Consider the following 20959-nt stretch of genomic DNA (forward strand, 5'->3'; position numbering starts at 1 on the left):
AGTCCTTGCCTTGGACATTTGTGACATTTCTTTTTATGTGTTATTAACCTCAGGTGGTCAGTGGACTGTTATGATACTGAGTGCATTTAGCGTGCCATCCCAACATTCATGTGCTAAAATATTATTTAAAAGATACCGGTTACCCATGTTGAAGTTTAAGAAATATTTATTTTGCATTTTTTTTTGGTGTCATTTACTACGCTTTCCTCTAGGTGGTGTAGTTTTTTCCACTGTACACTTAAATCTCCGTGCCTGTCATGCGAGCTTGCTAGGTAAACTCTGCTCTTTGCCTCTTCCAGTTGTTGCCTCATCTGTAGAGACCACTTTAAATGTAGGACCAGGACAAGATGGCGGGTACGTACATACTGTTAACAGAAGCCAGAGCAGAACGGACTTGAAACTCAGTGTTTATGGACTCTATTTGCTATCGGTTTGAAGCGGTAGCTAGTCGAAACAATGAATAGTTACGACTGATTACTTGTGGGTCTCTTTGTTTTCAGATTTATCTTTGCTCCAAGAGGATTCCCAAGAGGAGTTAGACGGATGTAAGTTTACTCCTGTGTTTTGTCAATGTGGAAGTCCGGGGCAGCTAGTAGAGGCCAGCAGTAACGTTTCTAACGTTGGTGGATGCCTCTTGTCTGTTTTTGTACTCTTGGGTGTGAGGCCTTGAGTTGATATACCGTTAACGCGTCATTCTCCCGCTCATTTCATATCTCCTGTGCTTCGTGTTAGATGAAACTAATCATGCCGATGGTAGCTAATTCGAAATCTGGTGCTGCTGTGTCACACCACGCACACACAGAAGTTTGGTTGCTAGTGTTAGCAGGCGTTACATGCTAGCACATAGCCCTCTCCCAGTCGGGGTTAGCTAGTTAGCTAGCTAGCTAGCATGGAACCCCGTTAACGTCTGCAAGGTCTTTTTCTTGAAATTGGCAAGCTAGTGAGCAGGAGCTTTCCGAAAGAACACAGTGCATCGGGGCATGGTGAGCCGAACATTAACTCAAGCCTATATTTTGCGTTAGATATTTGCCAATTGTCGATAGATCATGTTTTGGTTAACTAACCAACCAACTTATCTACTTGAATGTAACTAATGCGGTTCTGAAAATGAGATATTTAGCTTGAATTTATCGATCATTCTTGCCTAGCAAGCTACCCCCTTTGAGATAGCTAGCCAAGAGTTAGCTCACTTCGCTAACTTATCTGATATAATACCAGCTTCTATCAAATTCACTCTTTTGTCGGTGTTATCATTGTTAATTGCACTAGTGTGACCATGTCATTGTTTAGAGAAGCCATCGCTGATGTCGTTCTCTCGCTTGAAATAACCCAAGCAATTTCTTCATACTGCTGTGGCGTCCGGTGCCAATGTAGGATAAAGGAAATGCGATAACGTTAGCGTATTTGAAGTGACATATTTTGCTGTCCACTATTGTCTAACTAGAATCGGACAGCCGAGGTTTGTTTCCCAATAAAATGATGGCGATTATTTGGAAGAAAGCTCCCTTCTGCATTTCACGTATTCGTTTTGATACCGATCATTTGCAAGCGCATTGGACATGTCTTTCCATTTTACGTTAGAACTGTCATAAGATTTGTGAATGGGAGGCAACAGCCTTGCGAACTCTCTTTATACCCATGCCATCTAGCTAACGTAATTTTCGCTTAGTAGATCCAAATCAACGCTGACACGAATCGTTCTCCACTCCCTGTCGAACTTTTCATATTAGATTTATTCACACTTCACAGGTGTCAGTCTTTGTTTTTGTGGATGAGCTCTTCCAGACGCTCTTGAAGGAGATTCTCACCTGTTGTTTTTCTTCACTGCTCGTCTTTGTTGGTGAAGGGGGTTCTGTGCTCATGCAGTGTGTGTTTTCAATGTTTCTAATAGTTGGTGTGGATGACTACTCAGAGTCTGACGTCATTATTATACCTTCAGCCTTGGATTTTGTATCGCAAGATGAAATGCTGACACCACTGGGAAGACTGGATAAATATGTTGCAAGTGAAAACATTTTTAACAGGTATCAAGACACTTTCTTGCCAATCTATAGGCTTTTATTTCTGCGTTGTATCTTTCTTTTTGTACATTACAGTGGCAATTATTTACTGCAACTTCACATTGTTTTTTGTATGACTTCATGTGTGATTTGAGCTGATGTCTAGCCTTGTTGATTGTATGGTGCGTGGCATTGTTGCTGTTTGTGTTTTCTCACTTGAGTTTTGCATTTTATGCCTTATAGACAGATGGTGGCCAGAAGTTTATTGGACACATTAAAAGCTGTTAGCGAGGATGAGCGGGATTGCATTGCTGTCTTAGAACGCGTGAGCAAGCTGGCTGATGATTCAGGTAAGCTTCTACCTCTTGCCTAAACGGAACTGACTGATGACTATTGACTGAAGGAATGTTGAATCATTGTGAGGACATGACATTGAAATACAGAATTGACTTTTGCGTTGTCTCAAAAGTTTGATGGAACACTCAAGTCTGTATGAGAAGTAAACATTTTTACCATATGCATATGTCTTCAGATAGCTGTCATTATTTATTATATGAATATGACCACCCACCTGTCTTCACTGTTAGATATTTACAGGCAAAGTATCTTTTTGTGTGGAAGTCATTCACGTTTTTGTCAGTCATGCCTAGACAGTGTCTCTGTATCTGTCACAAATATAGTCAGTGATTGGCTCAGCACACCGTCCATCAAGGGCCCATGAATGTTTGATGCTGTGGTGTTACTGGCTTGTCCCAGCACTTGCACCTGGCTGCCATTTCACAAAAGGTGAAATCTGCAAGCCCAGGCTTTGCGGATTAGCTCACAGGCTAGCCGGCTAACCCCTCACAATTTTGTCCCTTGGGGAGCAGCCATGGGAGATTTAGAATGCATGTCCTTGTGCTAAGGGGAAAAGGAAAGGTCGCTGTGCCTGTGTAATGCAATACTTAATTGAGACATGCACATGTTATTATGGTAAGTGCGTGCCCCAGCTAAGATGTAGGAATAATCTCATGTGGTCAGGGCTGTCCTTGAATTATATAAGTTTTTGCTGGCCCATCAAAGCTTTTGGTGGCCCATCCGCTTCGAAGTGCGCTGCACCCCTATTTGGAGAGGCTCAAACATCGATGCGCTGTATGACCTGTGTGAAATGTCCAAATTGCTCCTCACTTTTGTTTTGGTGTAGTGTGTGCTGTGTAGGGTTTAATTGAAGTGGATGCAAGCTTGTTTTGTGCTTGCTTTTGGGTGGATGTTGGAATTCTGAACAGAGTTGAAAAGGCTTAAAGGTTGTACCTCTTGTGTCCTGAGCCAGTTGGCCACAAGCCATGTAGGCCAGCGTTTGGTCTTGAACATTCACCATTATAACTGTGAAACTTGACCCTGGTGTTTCCACTAGAGACACCATCCTTCCCTTTTTTTGGGACATTATAAAGCTGCTTTTTTGGGCCAATAAATGCATGTGCTAATATGAGCCTTTCCCTCTGTCCTTTAGAGCCCACTGTTCGAGCAGAGCTCATGGAACAAGTACCCCACATTGCCATTTTCTGTCAGGAGAACAAACCTTCCATTCCATATGCCTTCTCTAAGTACTTGCTGCCAATTGTAGTGAGATACTTGGCTGATCCGAATAACCAGGTAAGAGGATGGGGGGACAGGAATTATTGGGAAACATTCAGGAATCACGAGTAAATGCTTTCCCATTGCACTGCATTGTGGATGTTTGTTGAGTTTTTAGGCCATAATGATTTTTCAGATCAGCCGTTCTGTAATCAATAAATGTAGTTTCAGTTATTGCTATTGTTGAAAACAACTGCTGACTGGAGTGGAGAACCATCTCTCTTTTCACCCCCTTGAAGTTGTTTTCTGTTGTAGCAACAAGAGTTTTGTTTTTGTTTTTTCCCCTCCGTAGGTTCGCAAGACGAGCCAGGCGGCTCTTCTGGTGCTGCTGGAGCAGGAGCTGATCGACCGAGTGGACATTGAGAACCTAGTGTGCCCTGTGCTTGTGGACCTCACGGCCCCGGACAGCAACGATGACGTGAAGACTGAGGCCATGGCGGTGAGTCACATGACCAGACTAGCTTTGGCGCCTGAGGGGCCCAGGAGGAGTACAAGTCATGTGACTGATCTCAGATCCCAGAGAAGTTTCAAAGTGTGTCATGGGACATACGCATTAAAAAAAGAAAGAAAAAGACAGGCGGTGTGGATGGAACTTATGAGGATCTCAGGTCTGGCTGTGTGTGGAGGTCAGAACAGCAGCTATTGGCCTCACACTCATCAAGACTGTTGACCTCACACTCAACAAGACTATTGACCTCACACTCAACAAGACTCTTGTTTAACAATGAGACATTTTGAAGTAGTGCTGGGCAGTATACCGGTTCACACCGTATACCGGTGTATATTTTCGTTATGATATGAATTTTTAATATACCGCCATACCGGTGTATTTGATTACACAACGTTTGGAACGCTGCGCCGTGCGACAGTGTTTCAGACGGGAATTTTTTCACACGCACGCATGGTGCCACTGCGAGGCATAGTGAGGGTAAACACAAAACACCTTCAGTTTTTCTCCTGAAGTATGACCCTTAATTTCTCCTTAGGTAAGGGGTTTATTTAAGGGTGTGGCACAGAATACCTTAAATTGTTTCTTTAGTTAAGGAAAAACGTTAAGGGATACTGCATTGAAAGGGATTTACCGTCACGAAAATTCTATTGAGATTGTTCAACAGCTGTAACTAGCTGGCTAGTAGGTGATGTCGTTAGTTAGCAACCCACCGAACACAGTGAAGTTTAATGATCTTATCATTCATCTCACCTTAAGAATATTCGCTGAAATGATCCAGGTAGCAAGCAAGTAGATGTTATAGACATGCACTGAGCAATACTAGCTGGCTAGTTAGAAATGATCCTGACTGTCATCAGTGCACCAAAACGAACATATTTGTTAATGTTTTGCCTAGCGAACCGAACCGAAGCTCATGGCAACAACAAGACATCCACATGAAGTTAACGTTAGCCTACCACTAACGTCATGTAAACCACACAATAACAATAAGGAATGTTGCTGATGGGCTATATGACAGAGTAAGCATATTAGCAGAGAGCTTTTATTTTAAATTGTATCATTTTCAAAAAAGTATAATTTGCAAGTTGCACTACTTTTTGTATTGGTTTTATACAAGATGTTTGTGAAATTTGCACGGTAAAGTATTTTGACTGCAATTGTCTTTGCATTCTGATTAGATTCTTCATTAGAATCATGAGTGGCTCTTTGTAAACAGCATCATTTTCTGGGGCCATGCAAAACTGCATTACCACTAGTGTGGAGTTATTCTACATCATGACCGTAAAATAGACCATCCTTAGTCAAAGTACTGCAGCAATTCCTCTCTCAACCCGTAGAAAATGCTGTGAACATCTGATTATGCATGGAAAAAAAATACCGTCATATACGGTGAAACCTTAAGAATTTTGAAAAATACCGTGATATACATTTTTGGTCATACCGCCCAGCACTATTTTGAAGTCACTGTACAAGATTTCTAACCTTCATTGGCAGTTGCAGGGGAGTTTGTTGCCCCTTCAGTGTCTGACTACATTTGTGGGTGTGTTCACTACAGATCATTTGTAAGATGGCCCCCATGGTGGGGAAGGACATCACAGAGCGTCTGTTCCTTCCACGTTTCTGTGAGATGTGCTGTGACTGCAGGATGTTCCACGTACGCAAGGTCAGTGGGCTTCGCCTGTTACATGACGAGAGCTACAAACTCTCTCATTCGCTCATTTTGGTGGTTTCAGTGGCTATGTCTGAGTGTCTCATTTTTCACACACTGACAGGTCTGTGCAGCGAACTTTGGAGATATTTGTAGCGTTGTTGGTGGGGAGGCAACCGAAGAGCTGCTGGTATGTACACAGTAATGCATGAGGTGTTCCACAGTTCTGCACACATACAGGCCCTGCAAGGGTTTATTGGGATTGGTGTGGTATTTTCTGTTAATGCTTGTCGTTCTGAGTGAACTGAAATGGATCACAAGTAATGCAGAAATTTCATGACTCAGTCACAGAAAATCTTTGAATTAGTGAAAACACAACATCACAAAATCCTAGAGAGATTGATACATTGCACTTCTAATTCAGAATCAATGCATATTGTTAGCATTACATGCTCTACTGTGATGTTCAGCCTTGGACAAACATTTTGAATACAAAGCCATCTGATTAGAACCTTCACCTTATAACTAATCTTTTCATCTTCTGTATTAAACATTTAAAATCTTTGCTAACTGTGTGATTCAGATAAAAAAATCTTTAGCCCCGGTTATTTGACCCATAGGTCTGTTGAGTAATTTGCATGATATACGCGTTCAATTTGTTAGCTATAATCATATGCGGCTGTTCCCTGAATTTTCTGGCCATTTTATGTGAAGGCCTCTGTTGACATTTTGTGTTGCCCTCTACCCGTGAACTGGGGCAGGACATTGCCCTGGGGCGTCCAGTCTAAGTCTCTCTCTCTCTCTCTCTCTCTCTCCCCCCCCCATCTCTGTTTTTGTTTTTTTGTGTTGTTCCTTCCCCGTACTGTGCTCTTTTCCTGTGCAGCTGCCACGCTTTTTCCAGCTCTGCTCGGACAACGTGTGGGGGGTGCGGAAAGCCTGCGCCGAGTGCTTCATGAGCGTTTCCTCTGCCACGTCGCCTGAAGTGCGCCGGACCAAACTCTCATCGCTCTTCATCAACCTCATCAGCGACCCCTCGCGCTGGGTAAGCCTGGCGCGCCCTCTCGTCCCCCTCTCCTTCCAACCACCGCTCGTGTCTCTCTGTCTGTGAGCGGCTAGTTGTCATGTTTTAGTAGGGCTCTAATAAAATGTGGCCTCTATTGTTCCAACACATTCATGTGTAACACATTGATGGTAAAATCACAAGCTGCAAAGAGCGACCGCTCTGCTCTCCAGCTCCACCCAGGCATCAACTCTGGCCACTGTGACTGGTCAGTTACCATAGTCACTCAGCTTACAGCTGTTTCTGGGCAGAGGGAAAACCAAGCCTGGGTGGTAGGTCTTTGTCCAGATTTCATAAAAAAAAACATCATCCATTCTATATCATGTACTATGCAGTGATACATGTTTACAAATATATGTTTAGAAATACTGAACTTGAATTTAGATGAGCCTCTTTATCAAGACTGGATACCGTTGTTTGAACTTGAATTGAACTCTTGAATTTCCCCTTGGATCAATAAAGTATCTCTATCTATCTAACTCCTCCTCAAGTCTTTGTGCTGTTGGACAGGTGAAGTTAATGATCTGATGCTTTGCCTTCCTCAGGTGCGACAAGCTGCCTTTCAGTCTCTGGGTCAGTTCATCTCTACATTCGCCAGCCCCTCCTCTAACGTGGGCCAGTACTTCAAAGAGGGAGGGGAGGAGGGCGAGTGGACCGCTGAACACTCCCAGAAAAACAGGTACACAGAGCTGAACTTCCTCATGTCACCACTTAATTCTGTGTCGCGTATTTTTCAATTATTAGCAGAGTACGGAGCAGTAACACAATAAGTGATCAGAACGTGTGACCTAAATCAGTATGTGATTGCCGATTGCCCAAATATTTGTTTTCATCTTTCCTCTTTTGTCGTGTGTGTAGTGCTGAGGAGAAGTCATCAAATTCGGACACGAATACTGCACAAGATTCTCTCACTGCTGCTACGGAGAAGAGTCCAGAGGATTCCCCTGTCGATGTGGAACAGAAGGATAATGTGACCTCTGACATCTCTCCGGACTCCACTTCCCAGAATTCCTCTAACGCTCAGGGTGATGCGGCGAGTTCATGTCGGATGGAGGAGGATGGGAACATGGACGTTGCCGAAGAGGGTGGAGGAGAGCAGGCTGCCGAGGCTCTGAATGGCGACATGTCCTGTTGCCACGGCAACACTGACTCCAGGTGCCTCCTGGGTGAAGTGGAACCCTTGCACAACGCCTCGGAACCTGACCCAGGCCCTCTGAAAGAAGAACCTCCCTACCCACCTGAGGAACCTGTCGCAGATCAACAACAACCCCCCAACTCGGCACAAAGCACCACGGCAGAGAAGCCCCCAAACACACAGCAGAACAATCCGGAAGGCGAGAACCCCGTCTCGTCCACCTCCACCGAAGACACTGCAGCAGCGGCCGGCCACCGCGACAGCAGCTCCTCGCCAGCAGCGGCCTCTCTGGTCCAGACGGAGGACATCCCCGAGCAGGAGCTCTTCAACTCCTTCCACTTCTGGAGGACGCCCATCCCTGAGATCGACCTGGACCTGGAGCTGCAGGAGGAGCAGGAAGAGGAAGGGGCAAGCCCCAACACGCCCCCCAGAAGCTCAGGGCCCCCGGTCATAGGGGCCAACATGCTCTCCCCGGCCCTGGGCAGGAAACAGCTGGAGGAGCTCATTGAGAATCTGGAACCGCACATCGATGACCCAGACGTGAAAGGTAAGCGGCCTCATGTTGCCACATGCATGGAGTATGTTGCCCTGTCAGGAGTAAATGCTTAAAATGCTTGTAAGTATTTATGCAGTTGTCTGGGAGTTTCCTCTTGATGCAGCTTTTATTTGTCAGTGTTTCATGTGACGCCAAATTCATAAAATCTTGAATGAAGAGCTCTGGCTGTGCCATAATGTGTGCACTGGGTGTTTCCCAAGCTCACTGCATGGGAAGTCGATTTTGCGCAGTCAGAATTTCCACACAGTCGTGTTGCACAAAGGACACACAATGTCCACAAAGACTTCCGTATTCTGAGTGAAGTTGGTCAGTTTATTAAGCTGTGACAGTGCATGCACTAGTGGTGCTCCGATAGTGGTGCTTACACTTGCATATTACATCTCAGACCACCTCAGTAGGCCTCTCCCTTCACTTACTGCTGAGGATGGCGAATCACAAGAACTCTGTTCTCCCTCTAATTCAATAACACACAGCCCTTGCTAAGTGCTTGCTGTTGTGGTAACTGCGACACAAATCTGGTTGCAGAATATATCCACGTGAACAATGGAGAGGGGGAAGTTGTTGGGTTCCTCTTGGCCGGGCTTGCGAGTCTTAAGCAGATTGCCTGTGTTTTTCTGGTTGAGGGATACAAGCCTGAGTGGCTTTGGCTGTGACTGAACTGGAGGAAATATTTTTGGCATGTGGCCAGCTATCCTAAAGAAAAGAGGAGGGGGAGGTATGTGGTTTGCTTGGGTCATACCTGACTGTTCATATAGAAACAAAGAAACATGTCAGAGGAAACCCTAAGGTGTGTCTGCGTCTCTGTGGCTGCTATAATGAGTCATGCCCCTTTTTTTACACATCTAGACAACAGTTGCTTACTTTTGAAGAAATAAATCAAAAGGGATATTTTGATCTAATGGATCTAAAGTTTTTCGTGTGGTTAATTTCTATGTATTTTTTTTTCTACTTGTCATACTTTTATTATCTCTAGTATTCATCATTTTTAGGGCTGTCAATTTTTTTTTTTCTTAATTGTGATTAATCGCTGCATTTCTATAGTTATTCTATAGTTATTGGGGCAGGAGTGGCCTACCTGTTAGGGCTTCGGTGTGGAACCGAAGGGTTGCCGGTTCGATCCCTGACTAGTAGGAACGGCTGAAGTGCCCTTGAGCAAGGCACCTCACCCTCACTGCTCCCCGCTGTAGCAAGGCAGCTCACTGCTCCGGGTTAGTGTGTGCTTCACCTCACTGTGTGTTCACTAGATGGGATAAATGCAGAGACCAAATTCCTTGTATACGCAAGTATACTTGGCCTAGAAACCTGATTTACATTTACGTTAATCGCGATTAATCACATATTTTGTCACATGATTGAAATTCCATTATTTTGCATTTCACTTTTCAGATGTCCATATTAACAATGTAAATTATTTCTATTCTAAGCAGTGTATCTTGGTAGGGAATCAAGTGAATACAAAGAAAGTTACTTTATGAATTAAGACCTATTTGATTATTTCAAATCAAATTTCAAAAGATTTGCAGTGGACCTGAGACAACACAATGTCTATAGCTGAATAAACTGGAATAAATGCTACAGCAGAAGTGCATGCACATGTAGGACACACGATAAAGGGCATAACAAACAAAAAATACATTAAGTACATTAAGCTTATCTTTGAGTTCAGTTGAAAATGAGGAACTTTTCGTGTTGAGAAATAAGTGCATGTGCAAAATGTAGCCCAGGCCTACAGCATGTTTAAATGAAGTGCATAACAAACAGAAATAGCCCAGTCCATCTCCATTAACTATGTTCAGTTCGGTTGAAAACTGGGCTTATAAAGAGGAATGGAAAGAAAATGTTGCGCTCATCTTACCCGTTTTCACAAATGCAAAGCCCAAGTATCTGATGTGCAACAACGCTGCTGCTGTTTAAAAAGAATATCAAACCGCACTACGGAACGAAGCTGCACCTTCAAAGAGACAGAGGAGCAAAGGCATAGAGTAGGCTAGCAGGATCCTAGTACGTTCTGGTGTTCTTTCTCATATTTGTTTAAGCACCCACCCGCGGCCTGATTGATGAATAGGCTATTTGTAAATCGATATTATAAAAGAAAAATGATTTTTTTTAAATCCGACTGCCAGAATAATTTGGCTGGGCCAAATAATTTTGGTTGCGGGCCAGTTCAGATCGCCTGTTGCCGACCCATGTCGTAGATTATATCTTAAACTTAAGGTGATTCGGCGATGTTGGCCATGTCGACTGAGCCCATTCAGCCAACCGGGAGTCCAGAACTGCTAGTAAGTGTGTTTGCTGAACATCTGCCTTGTCCAGCAGGAGACACCTCCATGTGTCTCCTGTATAAAGCGGTCTAAGCAGCACCATAAATAGGCCGCCTTTTAAAGACTCTGGCTGGGAAAAGACCCCTGGGCCTCGGCTGGTTAGTCTCCCGAGAGCCTCGGGATTGCACACCACCACGTGACGTCCCTCTGTCTCGTCATGGTCACTTTGCCTCTCCTCTCTGCCCACTGCCATCTTCTCCCTGAAGTGCTAGTGTCGCGTGCTCTCTCTCTCTCTCTCTCTCTCTCTCTCTCTCTCTCCCTCTCTCTCTCTCTCACAGCATAAGTGCTCTATTCAGGGCTGCATGTTTGTGATTCGGTCTCCGTGTCCGAGCTCGGGGGAGACGCTGGCCCGTGTTTGCACGTTTGTCCTGGGGGAAAACAGTGAGCCTTTCTTTGTGAGCGGAGGAGAAAACAACACAAGGTCATGGGTATTGTGCTGGACGGTGCTGTTGCTCAGCTGGGTTATGGATCTAATGAGCTGGAACAGGCCAGTGCAGACGACTAGAAGGGCAGACTCGCTTCTCTCTCTGCCCTCCTGCCTCTCCTCTTTCAGCATTTCTAATCTTGCATTCAATTCAAGTGCAATTGTACTGTTTGTGCAATTGTATTGACTTTTTTTATTGCTGTTTTTTTTTTACTTCCTTCATTACCTGGCTGAATCACTGTAGATACAGTATGTGGGTGTTGGTTTAGCTGTGAAATATCACTTTTCATGTATACCTGACTTCAAACGGCAAACATTTCTGTACTGTTGTCTGTGATTCAAGGAGGAGTGTTGTGGATGAATGGGAGGTGGGGGGTGTTGCTCTCTGAAAGATCCTTTGTGTCATCACACACAGTTGGAAATGAGTGTTGGCATGGCATGGGAAAAAATGACCTGCAGGAGTTTTCTCTTTCTGCACTAGTTTACATGGTATTTAGCAGATGGTTTCATTCCCTAATGATATCAATGAAGGGAGCTGTTGTAAGGGTTTTTTTTTTTTTTTTTTTTTTTTTTTTTTTTGCTTCTTCAGAATAGCCTTTTGGTATTGGCACAGAAGGTTCTTTCTCTGGCCCCTTGTCATAGTAGAGCTCTCCCAGGTCACCAGTTTGCCATGTTGAGCGCCCCTCATTGCTTTCTATTGGCTGTTCCTTCCTGTAACTTGATTTTAAGTACGAAGCACTTGAGCTACAGTCAGGGATGGTTATCTCTATCCAAATATCTCATTAAAAAGAGATGTGTTTTTGGCACTGTTTCATGTTTGAGATCTCTCTTCATGCGTTTCATTGTGTGTGTGTCTCTATCCAAATGTGGCATTGAAATGAGGTGTTGGCTCTGTTGGTGCTTGAGCTCTCTTCGTGTGTGTGTGTGTGTGTGTGTGTGTGTGTGTGTGTGTGTGTGTGTGTGTGTGTGTGTGTGTGTGTGTGTGTGTGTGTGTGAGCAGCACAGGTGGATGTGCTGACGGCCGCTCTGCGGGCTACAACCTTGGATGCACACCTGGAGGACGCCTACCTGGAGCCTCGCACGGCCCAGGTCTCCCATGACAACCCCTTTGAAGTCCACCAGGTGCCCCTGCTGGACTCCAGCGACCTGGAGGTGAGGCCACGCTGCGTGTGTGTGTGAGTGGGTGGCACGGTCATCAGGGTGCTATGCACTGAATGAAAAAAATAGCACCATATGGGCCATAAAAGATGGAGAGAGGGGGGGAGGGGGGGAGGAAACAGATGCATTTCCTGCTTTGCTTGCTGAGTGAAAGTGTTTTTTTTTTTTTTTTTTTGTGTGTGTGTGTTTCCGCTGCCCAGAACCAGGATCCCACCCTGCAGATCAGCCACGGTGATGACTCGGACATGAGCGATAGCAGCATGAGCCCAGAAGAGGAGAAGAGATCCAAACAGCAGGTGGGTTCTAACAACCGGAAGTTCTAGGAACACCAAGGACCTGCCGGCCAGTTGGACCAGTTCTACACCGGACTGGCCTTACCTACACGTCTACTTGTGACCCTTTATGACGTTGCTCTGAGAACTGTACTCGGTAGCGTTACAGTAGAGAGCAAAGTGTACATGGTAGAGCATGGCGTGATCAGGGTCCTCAGTGATTAGCTCAGCTGAGCGTAGTTCAGTGGTGAACTCGCGTGCTTGCTCAAGAATGACAGTTGCCTCGGTGCTATTAATCAGGCAGCCTGCCATGTTTAATCAGATACAAGTGAAACTAGATACACAGAGATAACACAAATCCCTTCTGTGCCAAGGCCACAGCAGCATGCCTGTGCATTCTCCCCAAACAGGTTGCTACAGTAGACATTCACAGCATTCACAGAAGCTGTATAGCCAGCGCTCTGTTGTGGCCTGTGAATATTTTTCCATATTCCGAGCACTGAGGTCTGAAAGCTGAGATGAGTTCTTGCTGTGTTCCTCTGTCTGTTGAATACAAGGGAAGGCTCGATTCTTTCCTTTGTGGGGAGTCTGAAGTGTTTGCACCATGAAGTCACTGCTGGCTGCCCCTAAACAGGAAGTTCCCTAAGGGCTCAGACAGTGCTGAGCAGGCCTTGAGTGAAATAAAGGACTTGTTTGTTTTGTTTTGCATAACAAAATATAATACATATTATGAAGTATGCTTTTCCCTGGTAATTACTGGTTGGTTAAGAATGTTGAAGAATGTTAAAATCCTGGGCAACATGCTCTGTCTCTGGGGTTGGTCCATTCCCAGCTACTAGCTGTCTCTAACCCCACTCTTTCCCCCGTGTGGTTCCTTCCAGGATGTGATTCCGCAGGCCTTGCTGGACCAGTACCTGTCCATGACTGACCCGTCCCGGGCCCAGACGGTGGACATGGAGATCGCCAAGCACTGTGCCTACAGCCTGCCGGGCGTGGCTTTCACATTGGGCCGGCAGAACTGGCACTGTCTGCGCGACACCTACGAAACGCTGGCCTCGGACATGCAGGTGGGCACAGTTCACAGAGTTTTACAGAGTATGGCTACTCTAATTTATAGGGCATATGTCGTCCCTCATGTTATTCCGGTATTCTGAAACCTTCAGTACAAGGCGAATACAAGGTGAAAATAAATTGTGACAGAGATGTTCTAAAAAGGCTTCTCTGAATATGTTGGAGATTGGAGAATACATGCAAATGTATTAGCTGCAAACATTTCAAGCATGAAGAAGTTTTTTCACGCTCACTTATTTGCCTTTCTGTCTCACTGTTTCCTTGTCGTCTTTCCTCTTCCATCCTCCCTCGGGCTGTCGCGTTCGCTCTCCCTGCAGTGGAAGGTGCGGCGGACATTGGCGTTCTCCATCCACGAGCTAGCGCTCATCCTGGGGGACCAGCTGACGGCTGCCGACCTGGTGCCCATCTTTAACAGCTTCCTCAAGGACCTGGACGAGGTGCGGATAGGAGTGCTCAAGCATCTCTATGACTTTCTTAAGGTGAGTGCCCTCCTCCGTTTCTCTGTTTGTGGAGTTTGCTTCTGCTTCTCTGTGGATCGATTGTTGTCCCCATATTGAAGGGTCACATGAGCTTGAGGACACACATTTTATGCTCCTCACAGTTTGTCAATTTGTTGACAAAGACAACATTTAGTATTTAGCATTTTAGGATTTAGGAGTTTGTTTGAAGTATCAGGAAATCTTTTGGAGGGGAAAAATACAACCTCCTCGCTCTGACATTTGTCCCATTCTTTTTGGGAGCAGTTTTCAGCACTAGACTGTACTGTGTGGTTTTGCTAAACAACACCACTGACTTGTGACCACAGTGTAGGATTCAGGTTGGCAGGGAGTAAATGTCCGTTGTCATGTGTTGGTCCGTTCTTGCGGCTGGTGTTCAGTAGCTCTTGTGCTTTTTGCTCCGGTCAGCTTTTACATCAAGAGACGCGGCGCAAGTATCTGTACCAGCTTCAGGAGTTCCTCGTCACAGACAACAGTCGAAACTGGCGATTCAGATCCGAACTCTCTGAGTAAGTCTCCTCATTGGATATTCAGTCTTATTCCGTTCTGGTTTTTTTTCCTCTTTCTTTTCTTTCCAGTTGTTTCTTTCTACTTGTTCTGATGTGTTATGCATTAGGATCCCTTCAAGATGGGGAATTCTTTTTTCTTTTTTATCAGGTTCATGAATTTCTTACTAGTTTCTGGTTCTAGCTGTGAATCTTTGTGAGGCATAGTCCCTTGTTCCACACCCTGTCTCCAGTGCAGTGTTCTACTCTAGTGGAGTATTCTATTAGAGAGTAGAGTATTCTGTTCTATTCCACCAGGGCTACATTGCTTCATTTAGGTGGTACATGTCTTACAGCCAAAGAATTTGACTAAAGAAGCCAAGAGGGCTTGTTTTATGAAACCCTGTCCCACTTACAGGCAGCTGAGGCTGTTCTCAGCTCTCAGCCTGATCAGCAGCACCAGAATGAGCCCTTATCATGAGGAAATCAGTCAAGCGGCCAGATGCATTGCGCAGCGTTCGCCAGCTACATTCGTCACATGTTTGGCCTACCAGTCACTGTCTTGCCATGTCAGAAATGATACTACTTTTGGGTGTGGATGTTTAAAGCCTTTTGTTGTTTGCTGATGAATATTTCATGTGATTTGTGTGCGTTTGTGTGTGTGTGTGTGTGTGTGTGTGTGTGTGTGTGTGTGTGTTTACAGGCAGCTGGTGTTGTTGCTGGAGTTGTACAGTGCACAGGATGTGTATGATTACCTGAGGCCGCTAGCCTTTAAACTGTGCACAGACAGAGTGTCATCTGTACGGTGGACGTCTTACAGACTGGTAGGAGAATCTCTCTAGCGCAAACACCACTCTTTTACATTTCAATAAATATGCAATTAAATATTCCTTTTGCACAATACAGGGAATATAAAATTAAGCTAAAATATGAAATAATAATGTATTGAAATGGCTTCAAGTATTGTTTATAGATCTGCACCAAAATAGAGGGCAGGTGACGAAATAGCACTGTAATATCTGTATTTAACTGTGGGATTGAAATGAATTAGCTTTCTTGCTATTTTTGTTCATTTCTTCTGTAATGAACTAGGCCTTTTTTATTGCAAAGTGATTTATAACTGGTGTGTGTGGTATACCTTTTCATTTTTGGATGTGTGTGTTTCTGTACATTTTTTTTTCAGGTGAGCGAAATCATCAGAAAGCTGTCTACCTGTCCGTCGCTGCTTGTAGATTTTCTTAGTGAGCTGGTGGAGAAATTCTGCCACTGTCCGAAGTGGTCAGGGAGACAAGCTTTTGCTTTCGTCTGTCAGGTAAGACATAAACATGTTGAACACTTATGCTATGCCTTTGGCAATCTGTTTTGGTGTGTTGACAAATTAATTCAGGTGTAATTTATGGTATTAACAGTACTGTATTTGCCTGTACTGGATTTTCCAATCGGGGCACTCAAATTCTAAACTATTTTTGCACATATCTTGAGGCAACCTTTTCCCTGCAGTCAGATATGATTCACTAGCACCTACATGTGTGTAACTGGGAGTATTGCAGCCCCGGTTCCTGTTTCAGTCATTTATTGGGCATTAAATTAAAACGCACAACATTTTCATTTGGTCATGAGAAATTGTGAAGTTCAGAAATTGTCCATGGCATCATCCCTGTGTCCAGGGTTTGTTTTTTTGGGGTCTGGCTGGCTGTGAGCCCAGACCAGACTGGTTGAGGAGTGGCCCCCACCCTTACACACACACACGCACGCACGCACGCACGCACGCACGCACGCACGCACGCACGCACGCACGCACGCACGCACGCACGCACGCACGCAGAGCCCCCCAGCCCATAGCAGCGAGCTCAGTGAGTCCAGGCCACTTGACCGGGCCTGCCCCTCCTGTCCTGCAGTGGAGGACACAGGGCTGCCTATTGTGTGGGAGCACAATGAGACAAGAGGGTGCTCACTTGGGCACGTGAGGGAAGAGCTCAAATGACTGACTCTTTCTTCTCTCTCTGTCTCTCTCTCTTTCTCTTCCTCTCTCTCCCTCTCTCTCTTCCTCTCTCATTCTCCATCTGGCCCTTTCTCTAATCCCCCCCCTTTCTCTCTTTTTGTCACCTACCTTGATTTCTTTGGTTTGTATCTCCATCTTCTTCTTTCTTCCTCTACTCATGCCTGCTTGTCCATTGTGTGCTTCCCTCATCCTCTATCTGTTACTCTGCCACCCCCTGTTTCTGTCCCCCCTTTATTTTTTTATCATCTCTCCTTCTCTCCCTCTTTCCCTCCCTACTTAATTCTCTCTCTCTCTCTCTCTGTCTCTCTGTCTGTCTCTCTCTGTCTGTCTCTCTCTGTCTGTCTCTCTCTGTCTGTCTGTCTGTCTCTCTGTCTCTCTCTCTCTCTCTCTCTCTCTCTCAGCTGGTGATAGAGGATGGCTGTCTGTCTCTGGAGCAGTTCTCTGAGCACCTGCTGGCACCCCTGCTGCAGCTGGCCACAGACCCCGTGCCCAACGTCAGGGTCCTGCTGGCCAAGACCATCCGCCAGAGCATCCTAGAGAGAGGTGAGACACACACACTCACACTCTCTGCACCCCCCATTTTGTGTTGCAGCGTTATGCTTAAATACTTTAAAGATTGCTTATATATGTATATGCTTATATATCTATATATTATAGATATGCTTAAATACTTAAAAGATTAAATACTTTTGATTTTCACTCATCAATCTACACCCACTATGTCAAGACAAAAAACAGGGCAAGATAACGTTTTGAAAATTTGCAAAAAGGAAAAACTAAAATGTCACGTTGACTACGTTCACATTACAAGGCTGATTTCATTTCAAATATCTGACTTTCTGTTTTTGTCATTGGTGACACAGATGACTCAAACACACTAGATGCGTTCACATTAGAATGAAATGCATTTCAGTTGGAAGTATAAATGTCTAGATGTGCAGATTTGATCTCCACAAGAAATAAGAATGGATGCTAACATTAACATTAGCACTCAGACTGCAGCAAGCCTATGTGGAGATTGGAGATTATTCTAGAAGACAACCTTCACTGAAACACTAAAACCTGTCAGGAAAGTTGTGGAGTTATATTGTTTGGCCTCCTCAATTGTTGCACAGACACGAAGTGTCATGTCTAGAGGAAGCCTTTAGAGGAAGCTTAAAATAGTAGTTTTTAGTCGGCATACATTTGTTAATCTACAGCAATAATTTTACTTCTGTGTATGTATTGTTGATTGTGTGTGTGTGTCTAGAGTATTTCCTGAACTCGGCCAACTGTCACAACGAGGCCCTGGAGCATACGCTGGTAGCCCTGCAGATGGATATGGACAAGGACGTGAAGTACTTCGCCAGCGTCCACCCCAGTAGCACGCGCATCAACGAGGACGCCATGAGCACCACCTCCTCCACCTACTGAGCAAACACACACTCATATACACAATTATATACACACACACCCACACACACACACCTTTGGCTACCCCCTTTCCTTGGGTCGGATCGGGATTTGGAATGAGTTTATTTTTCACCTACTGAGCACACAACTCTTTCTGTCTGTTTCTTTACATGCATGCATACACACACGCGCGCATACGCACACAAGACAAGCTTACTGTCCTTTCCATGTCCAAAACATGGATAGGAACTTGGGCACGTAAAGCTGCTTTCATTCTCTGCCTCTCTCTCTCTCTCTCTCTCTCTCTCTCTCTCTCTTGCTCTGTTTCTCTCTCTCACACACACAAACATATACACATACATATACATATACACACACACACTTTGCACAAGCCTCCACCTCCATGCTCGATCACAAGTGGACATACATTGTCAAACTTGATTTTTCTTCCCGCACACACACACTGTGACTGTCCCCTTCTTTCTCCGAGCCTTGGACAGGGCTTTGGGACAGGGTTGGCCCTGCAGGGACTCTAGACCATGGCAACACCACAAGGGGGGCGCTCCACTGGAGATCCTCCCGCTTGGACGCGACTCACTACGACAAAGAAGTATCTAGTGCATTCTTTTCTGTTTCTTTTGCCACAGAAGCCTTAAAAGAGTCTTCCTTAAACGAGAGAATACTTGAATGTTATGAGCAGTTATATGGCAGCACCCAACTACACAGAATGACGACAAAACACAAAAGAAAAGAAGGAAAAAAAACATGTTAGCGGGATGGAGGATGTCGGACCATTTCTCCCCACTTTTCCTCTTTCCCAGTCTCTCTCCATCTATTTTCTGTCTATCCCTCTTCCAGTAGGACCTCAGAATCTTGACCTAGCCGGAAAAGCCAGTATTTTCACAGCTTTATGGAACCGCAATATAGCAGGAAAAGACAGGTAGCGCAAAATGGTGTAAAAGTCTTCGCAATTGATTGATTGGTTGATTGTTTTTTTTGTTTTGTTTGTTTGTTTATTATTATAATGTTTGATTCCTTTTTTTGATACTGTAAATGAATACACTTCGTATGCTGCATATTACGAAATACGTCTGCACCACTGCAGCCTTGTCGGTGCGCGCCTCTGACTGGGGGAAAACGTTTCTTCTCAAGGGCTTTTGGCCTCTGTTGTTTTAAAAACCTAGTGCAGCACATTGTTGTACCCAAGGATGAGGGCGACCCTCAATCCCCCCCTCCTCCCCACCAACACACACACATACACACCCCCTCGCCCCCCAACCCTCTAGCGTGCAGGGGATCCCCTCGCTCCCCAAAATGATGACAGAGGAAGAGAGAGACGTATTGTATTTTATATGGATGTCCGGCTGTCCTACAACATGCGTTGCTGGCTGGCTCTGCAAGTTTGGTCCAGCCAAGGCCAGCACACTCAAGTTCACTCGAGAACCTGTAATGCATTTTAACGAGAATAAAATACCACCTCCACCCCCCTCCCCAAAAATACCCTTTGACCCCCCCCCCCCCCCCCCTTTCTTCACACTCAATGTGTACATATCTTTAGCAATGGTTTTGGGTTTTTTCCATTTTGATCAAGGATCATGACTAGTATTGTGATACAAATTTGTTCTTTTAACTTGTCCAAAATAAAATTAAGATACCTCAAGTCTTCTGGAGATTTGTGTTGTCCCTGAAGGCTCATGTTTCAGATTGCAGCTACAGTGTTGCTGTTTCAGCAGCTACAGCTTTTGCCGTTTCAGCTCAGCTGAGGTTTTGAGATGAAACGTGACCACAGGCACAAAGCAGTGTTTTCTGTTAGAGATATAGAGATAGATGGCTGTGGGGATAAATTCCTGTTGATATTGGATAGGTCCTGTCACACAACTTCAGGATGTTTCCACTTGCACAACAAACTCTTTCCCTGGGGCTGGCCAGAAGAAATACATATTCTGTTATTCAATTATGTGTATTGTTTATAAACGCCTTGATTTGCATTCATTTTAAAATGACTCCACTCTTACATTTAAATTAAGTCAGTCTGAAGTGTAAATCTTGTTTAGCCTCTAGGGGGCACCAACGGAATTGCAGAACAATTCAGCCCCACCCATGGAGGATGCCCAACATCAATTGTGTGCTCATTATCTACCTTGATAGGCTACAGTTTAAAAATCATATGGTAATATGATGAAAGTATTTGTCATTTATAGCCTGCTTGTGTGTTTGTTATGCAATTGCAGTTTATTTACATTGAAAAGTGATCATTACTCGATATTGATCTTTGGTGTTTTCTTTGAATGGATATTATTTATATAGGCAAGAACACTGTGGAGCTATGCTACTATTCATAACAGTATTCTCTGCACTACACCCAACAGAAATTGGACAGTCTTCCCGTTTGATTTGCCTCAGTCATGATGCTGAAGACATCCACCATGTGATGGGCAGGACCAGGCCTCTCCGTGCGCCGCCGCCCCAGAGAAAGGCTCCTTTGTAAGGCAGCCAGGCTAGCTGGGCTCTGCCAAGAGGGGGCACACAGTGCCATATTATTATCAGGCAGCTGGGGCCTGCGCCCGACCTAGAAATCGCCTCCGTCACCTGCGTGCTTCTGTGCTCGTGGAGCGCCATCGCAGGGTGGGTGGCTGCTGAGCCTCAAGCCAAATGGGGATGGACTTCAATGGGACACCTGTGGGTTGAATGTGATGCCAAAAATGGAGGAGGAAATGGCTTAATTGTTTGTGTGGTGTACTGCTGAGTGCTGTGTTGAAGGATAATGTCCTAATGGATTTGACTATGCCTGTTTATTTACAATAGAACTTGAGTCTATGTGCTCTGTGTGTTTTCACTAACCACGGATGGGTCAAATGCAGAGGAACATTTCT

The 20959-nt window shown here is 44.9% G+C and overlaps 1 protein-coding gene across 2 annotated transcripts; it reads left to right on the forward strand.

Moving 5' to 3' along the window:
* Positions 1–276: 276 nt before the first annotated feature.
* On the forward strand, positions 277–19746 carry ppp4r1 (protein phosphatase 4, regulatory subunit 1). 2 transcript variants are annotated; one of them, XM_076291027.1, is made up of 20 exons: positions 277–354; positions 501–545; positions 1892–2024; positions 2244–2350; positions 3490–3632; positions 3907–4053; positions 5621–5728; positions 5838–5903; positions 6597–6755; positions 7319–7452; positions 7632–8455; positions 12210–12361; positions 12568–12663; positions 13521–13706; positions 14028–14189; positions 14616–14716; positions 15396–15516; positions 15876–16004; positions 17096–17237; positions 17944–19746. In XM_076291027.1, exons 1-20 carry the CDS (start codon positions 348–350, stop codon positions 18105–18107), a joined length of 3126 nt encoding a protein of 1041 aa, XP_076147142.1. In that variant the 5' UTR covers positions 277–347; the 3' UTR covers positions 18108–19746. The 2 variants fall into 2 exon arrangements, with proteins under 2 accessions (XP_076147142.1, XP_076147143.1); XM_076291028.1 differs by lacking the exons at positions 277–354; positions 501–545 and adding an exon at positions 876–983.
* Positions 19747–20959: the final 1213 nt, after the last annotated feature.

Source organism: Alosa pseudoharengus, unplaced genomic scaffold (assembly GCF_046254945.1).
Source record: "Alosa pseudoharengus isolate Yale_2024_CS ecotype anadromous, Long Island Sound unplaced genomic scaffold, YU_APseudo_1.1 YU_APseudo_1.1_scf_18, whole genome shotgun sequence".
NCBI lineage: Eukaryota > Metazoa > Chordata > Actinopteri > Clupeiformes > Clupeidae > Alosa > Alosa pseudoharengus.

Bases quoted from the DNA above. Each gene is read 5' to 3' on its own strand.
- ppp4r1 (XM_076291027.1), top strand. The intron at 2,351-3,489 runs GTAAGCTTCTAC...TCTGTCCTTTAG, and splicing joins CAAGCTGGCTGATGATTCAG to AGCCCACTGTTCGAGCAGAG. The intron at 14,717-15,395 runs GTAAGTCTCCTC...GTGTGTTTACAG, and splicing joins TTCAGATCCGAACTCTCTGA to GCAGCTGGTGTTGTTGCTGG.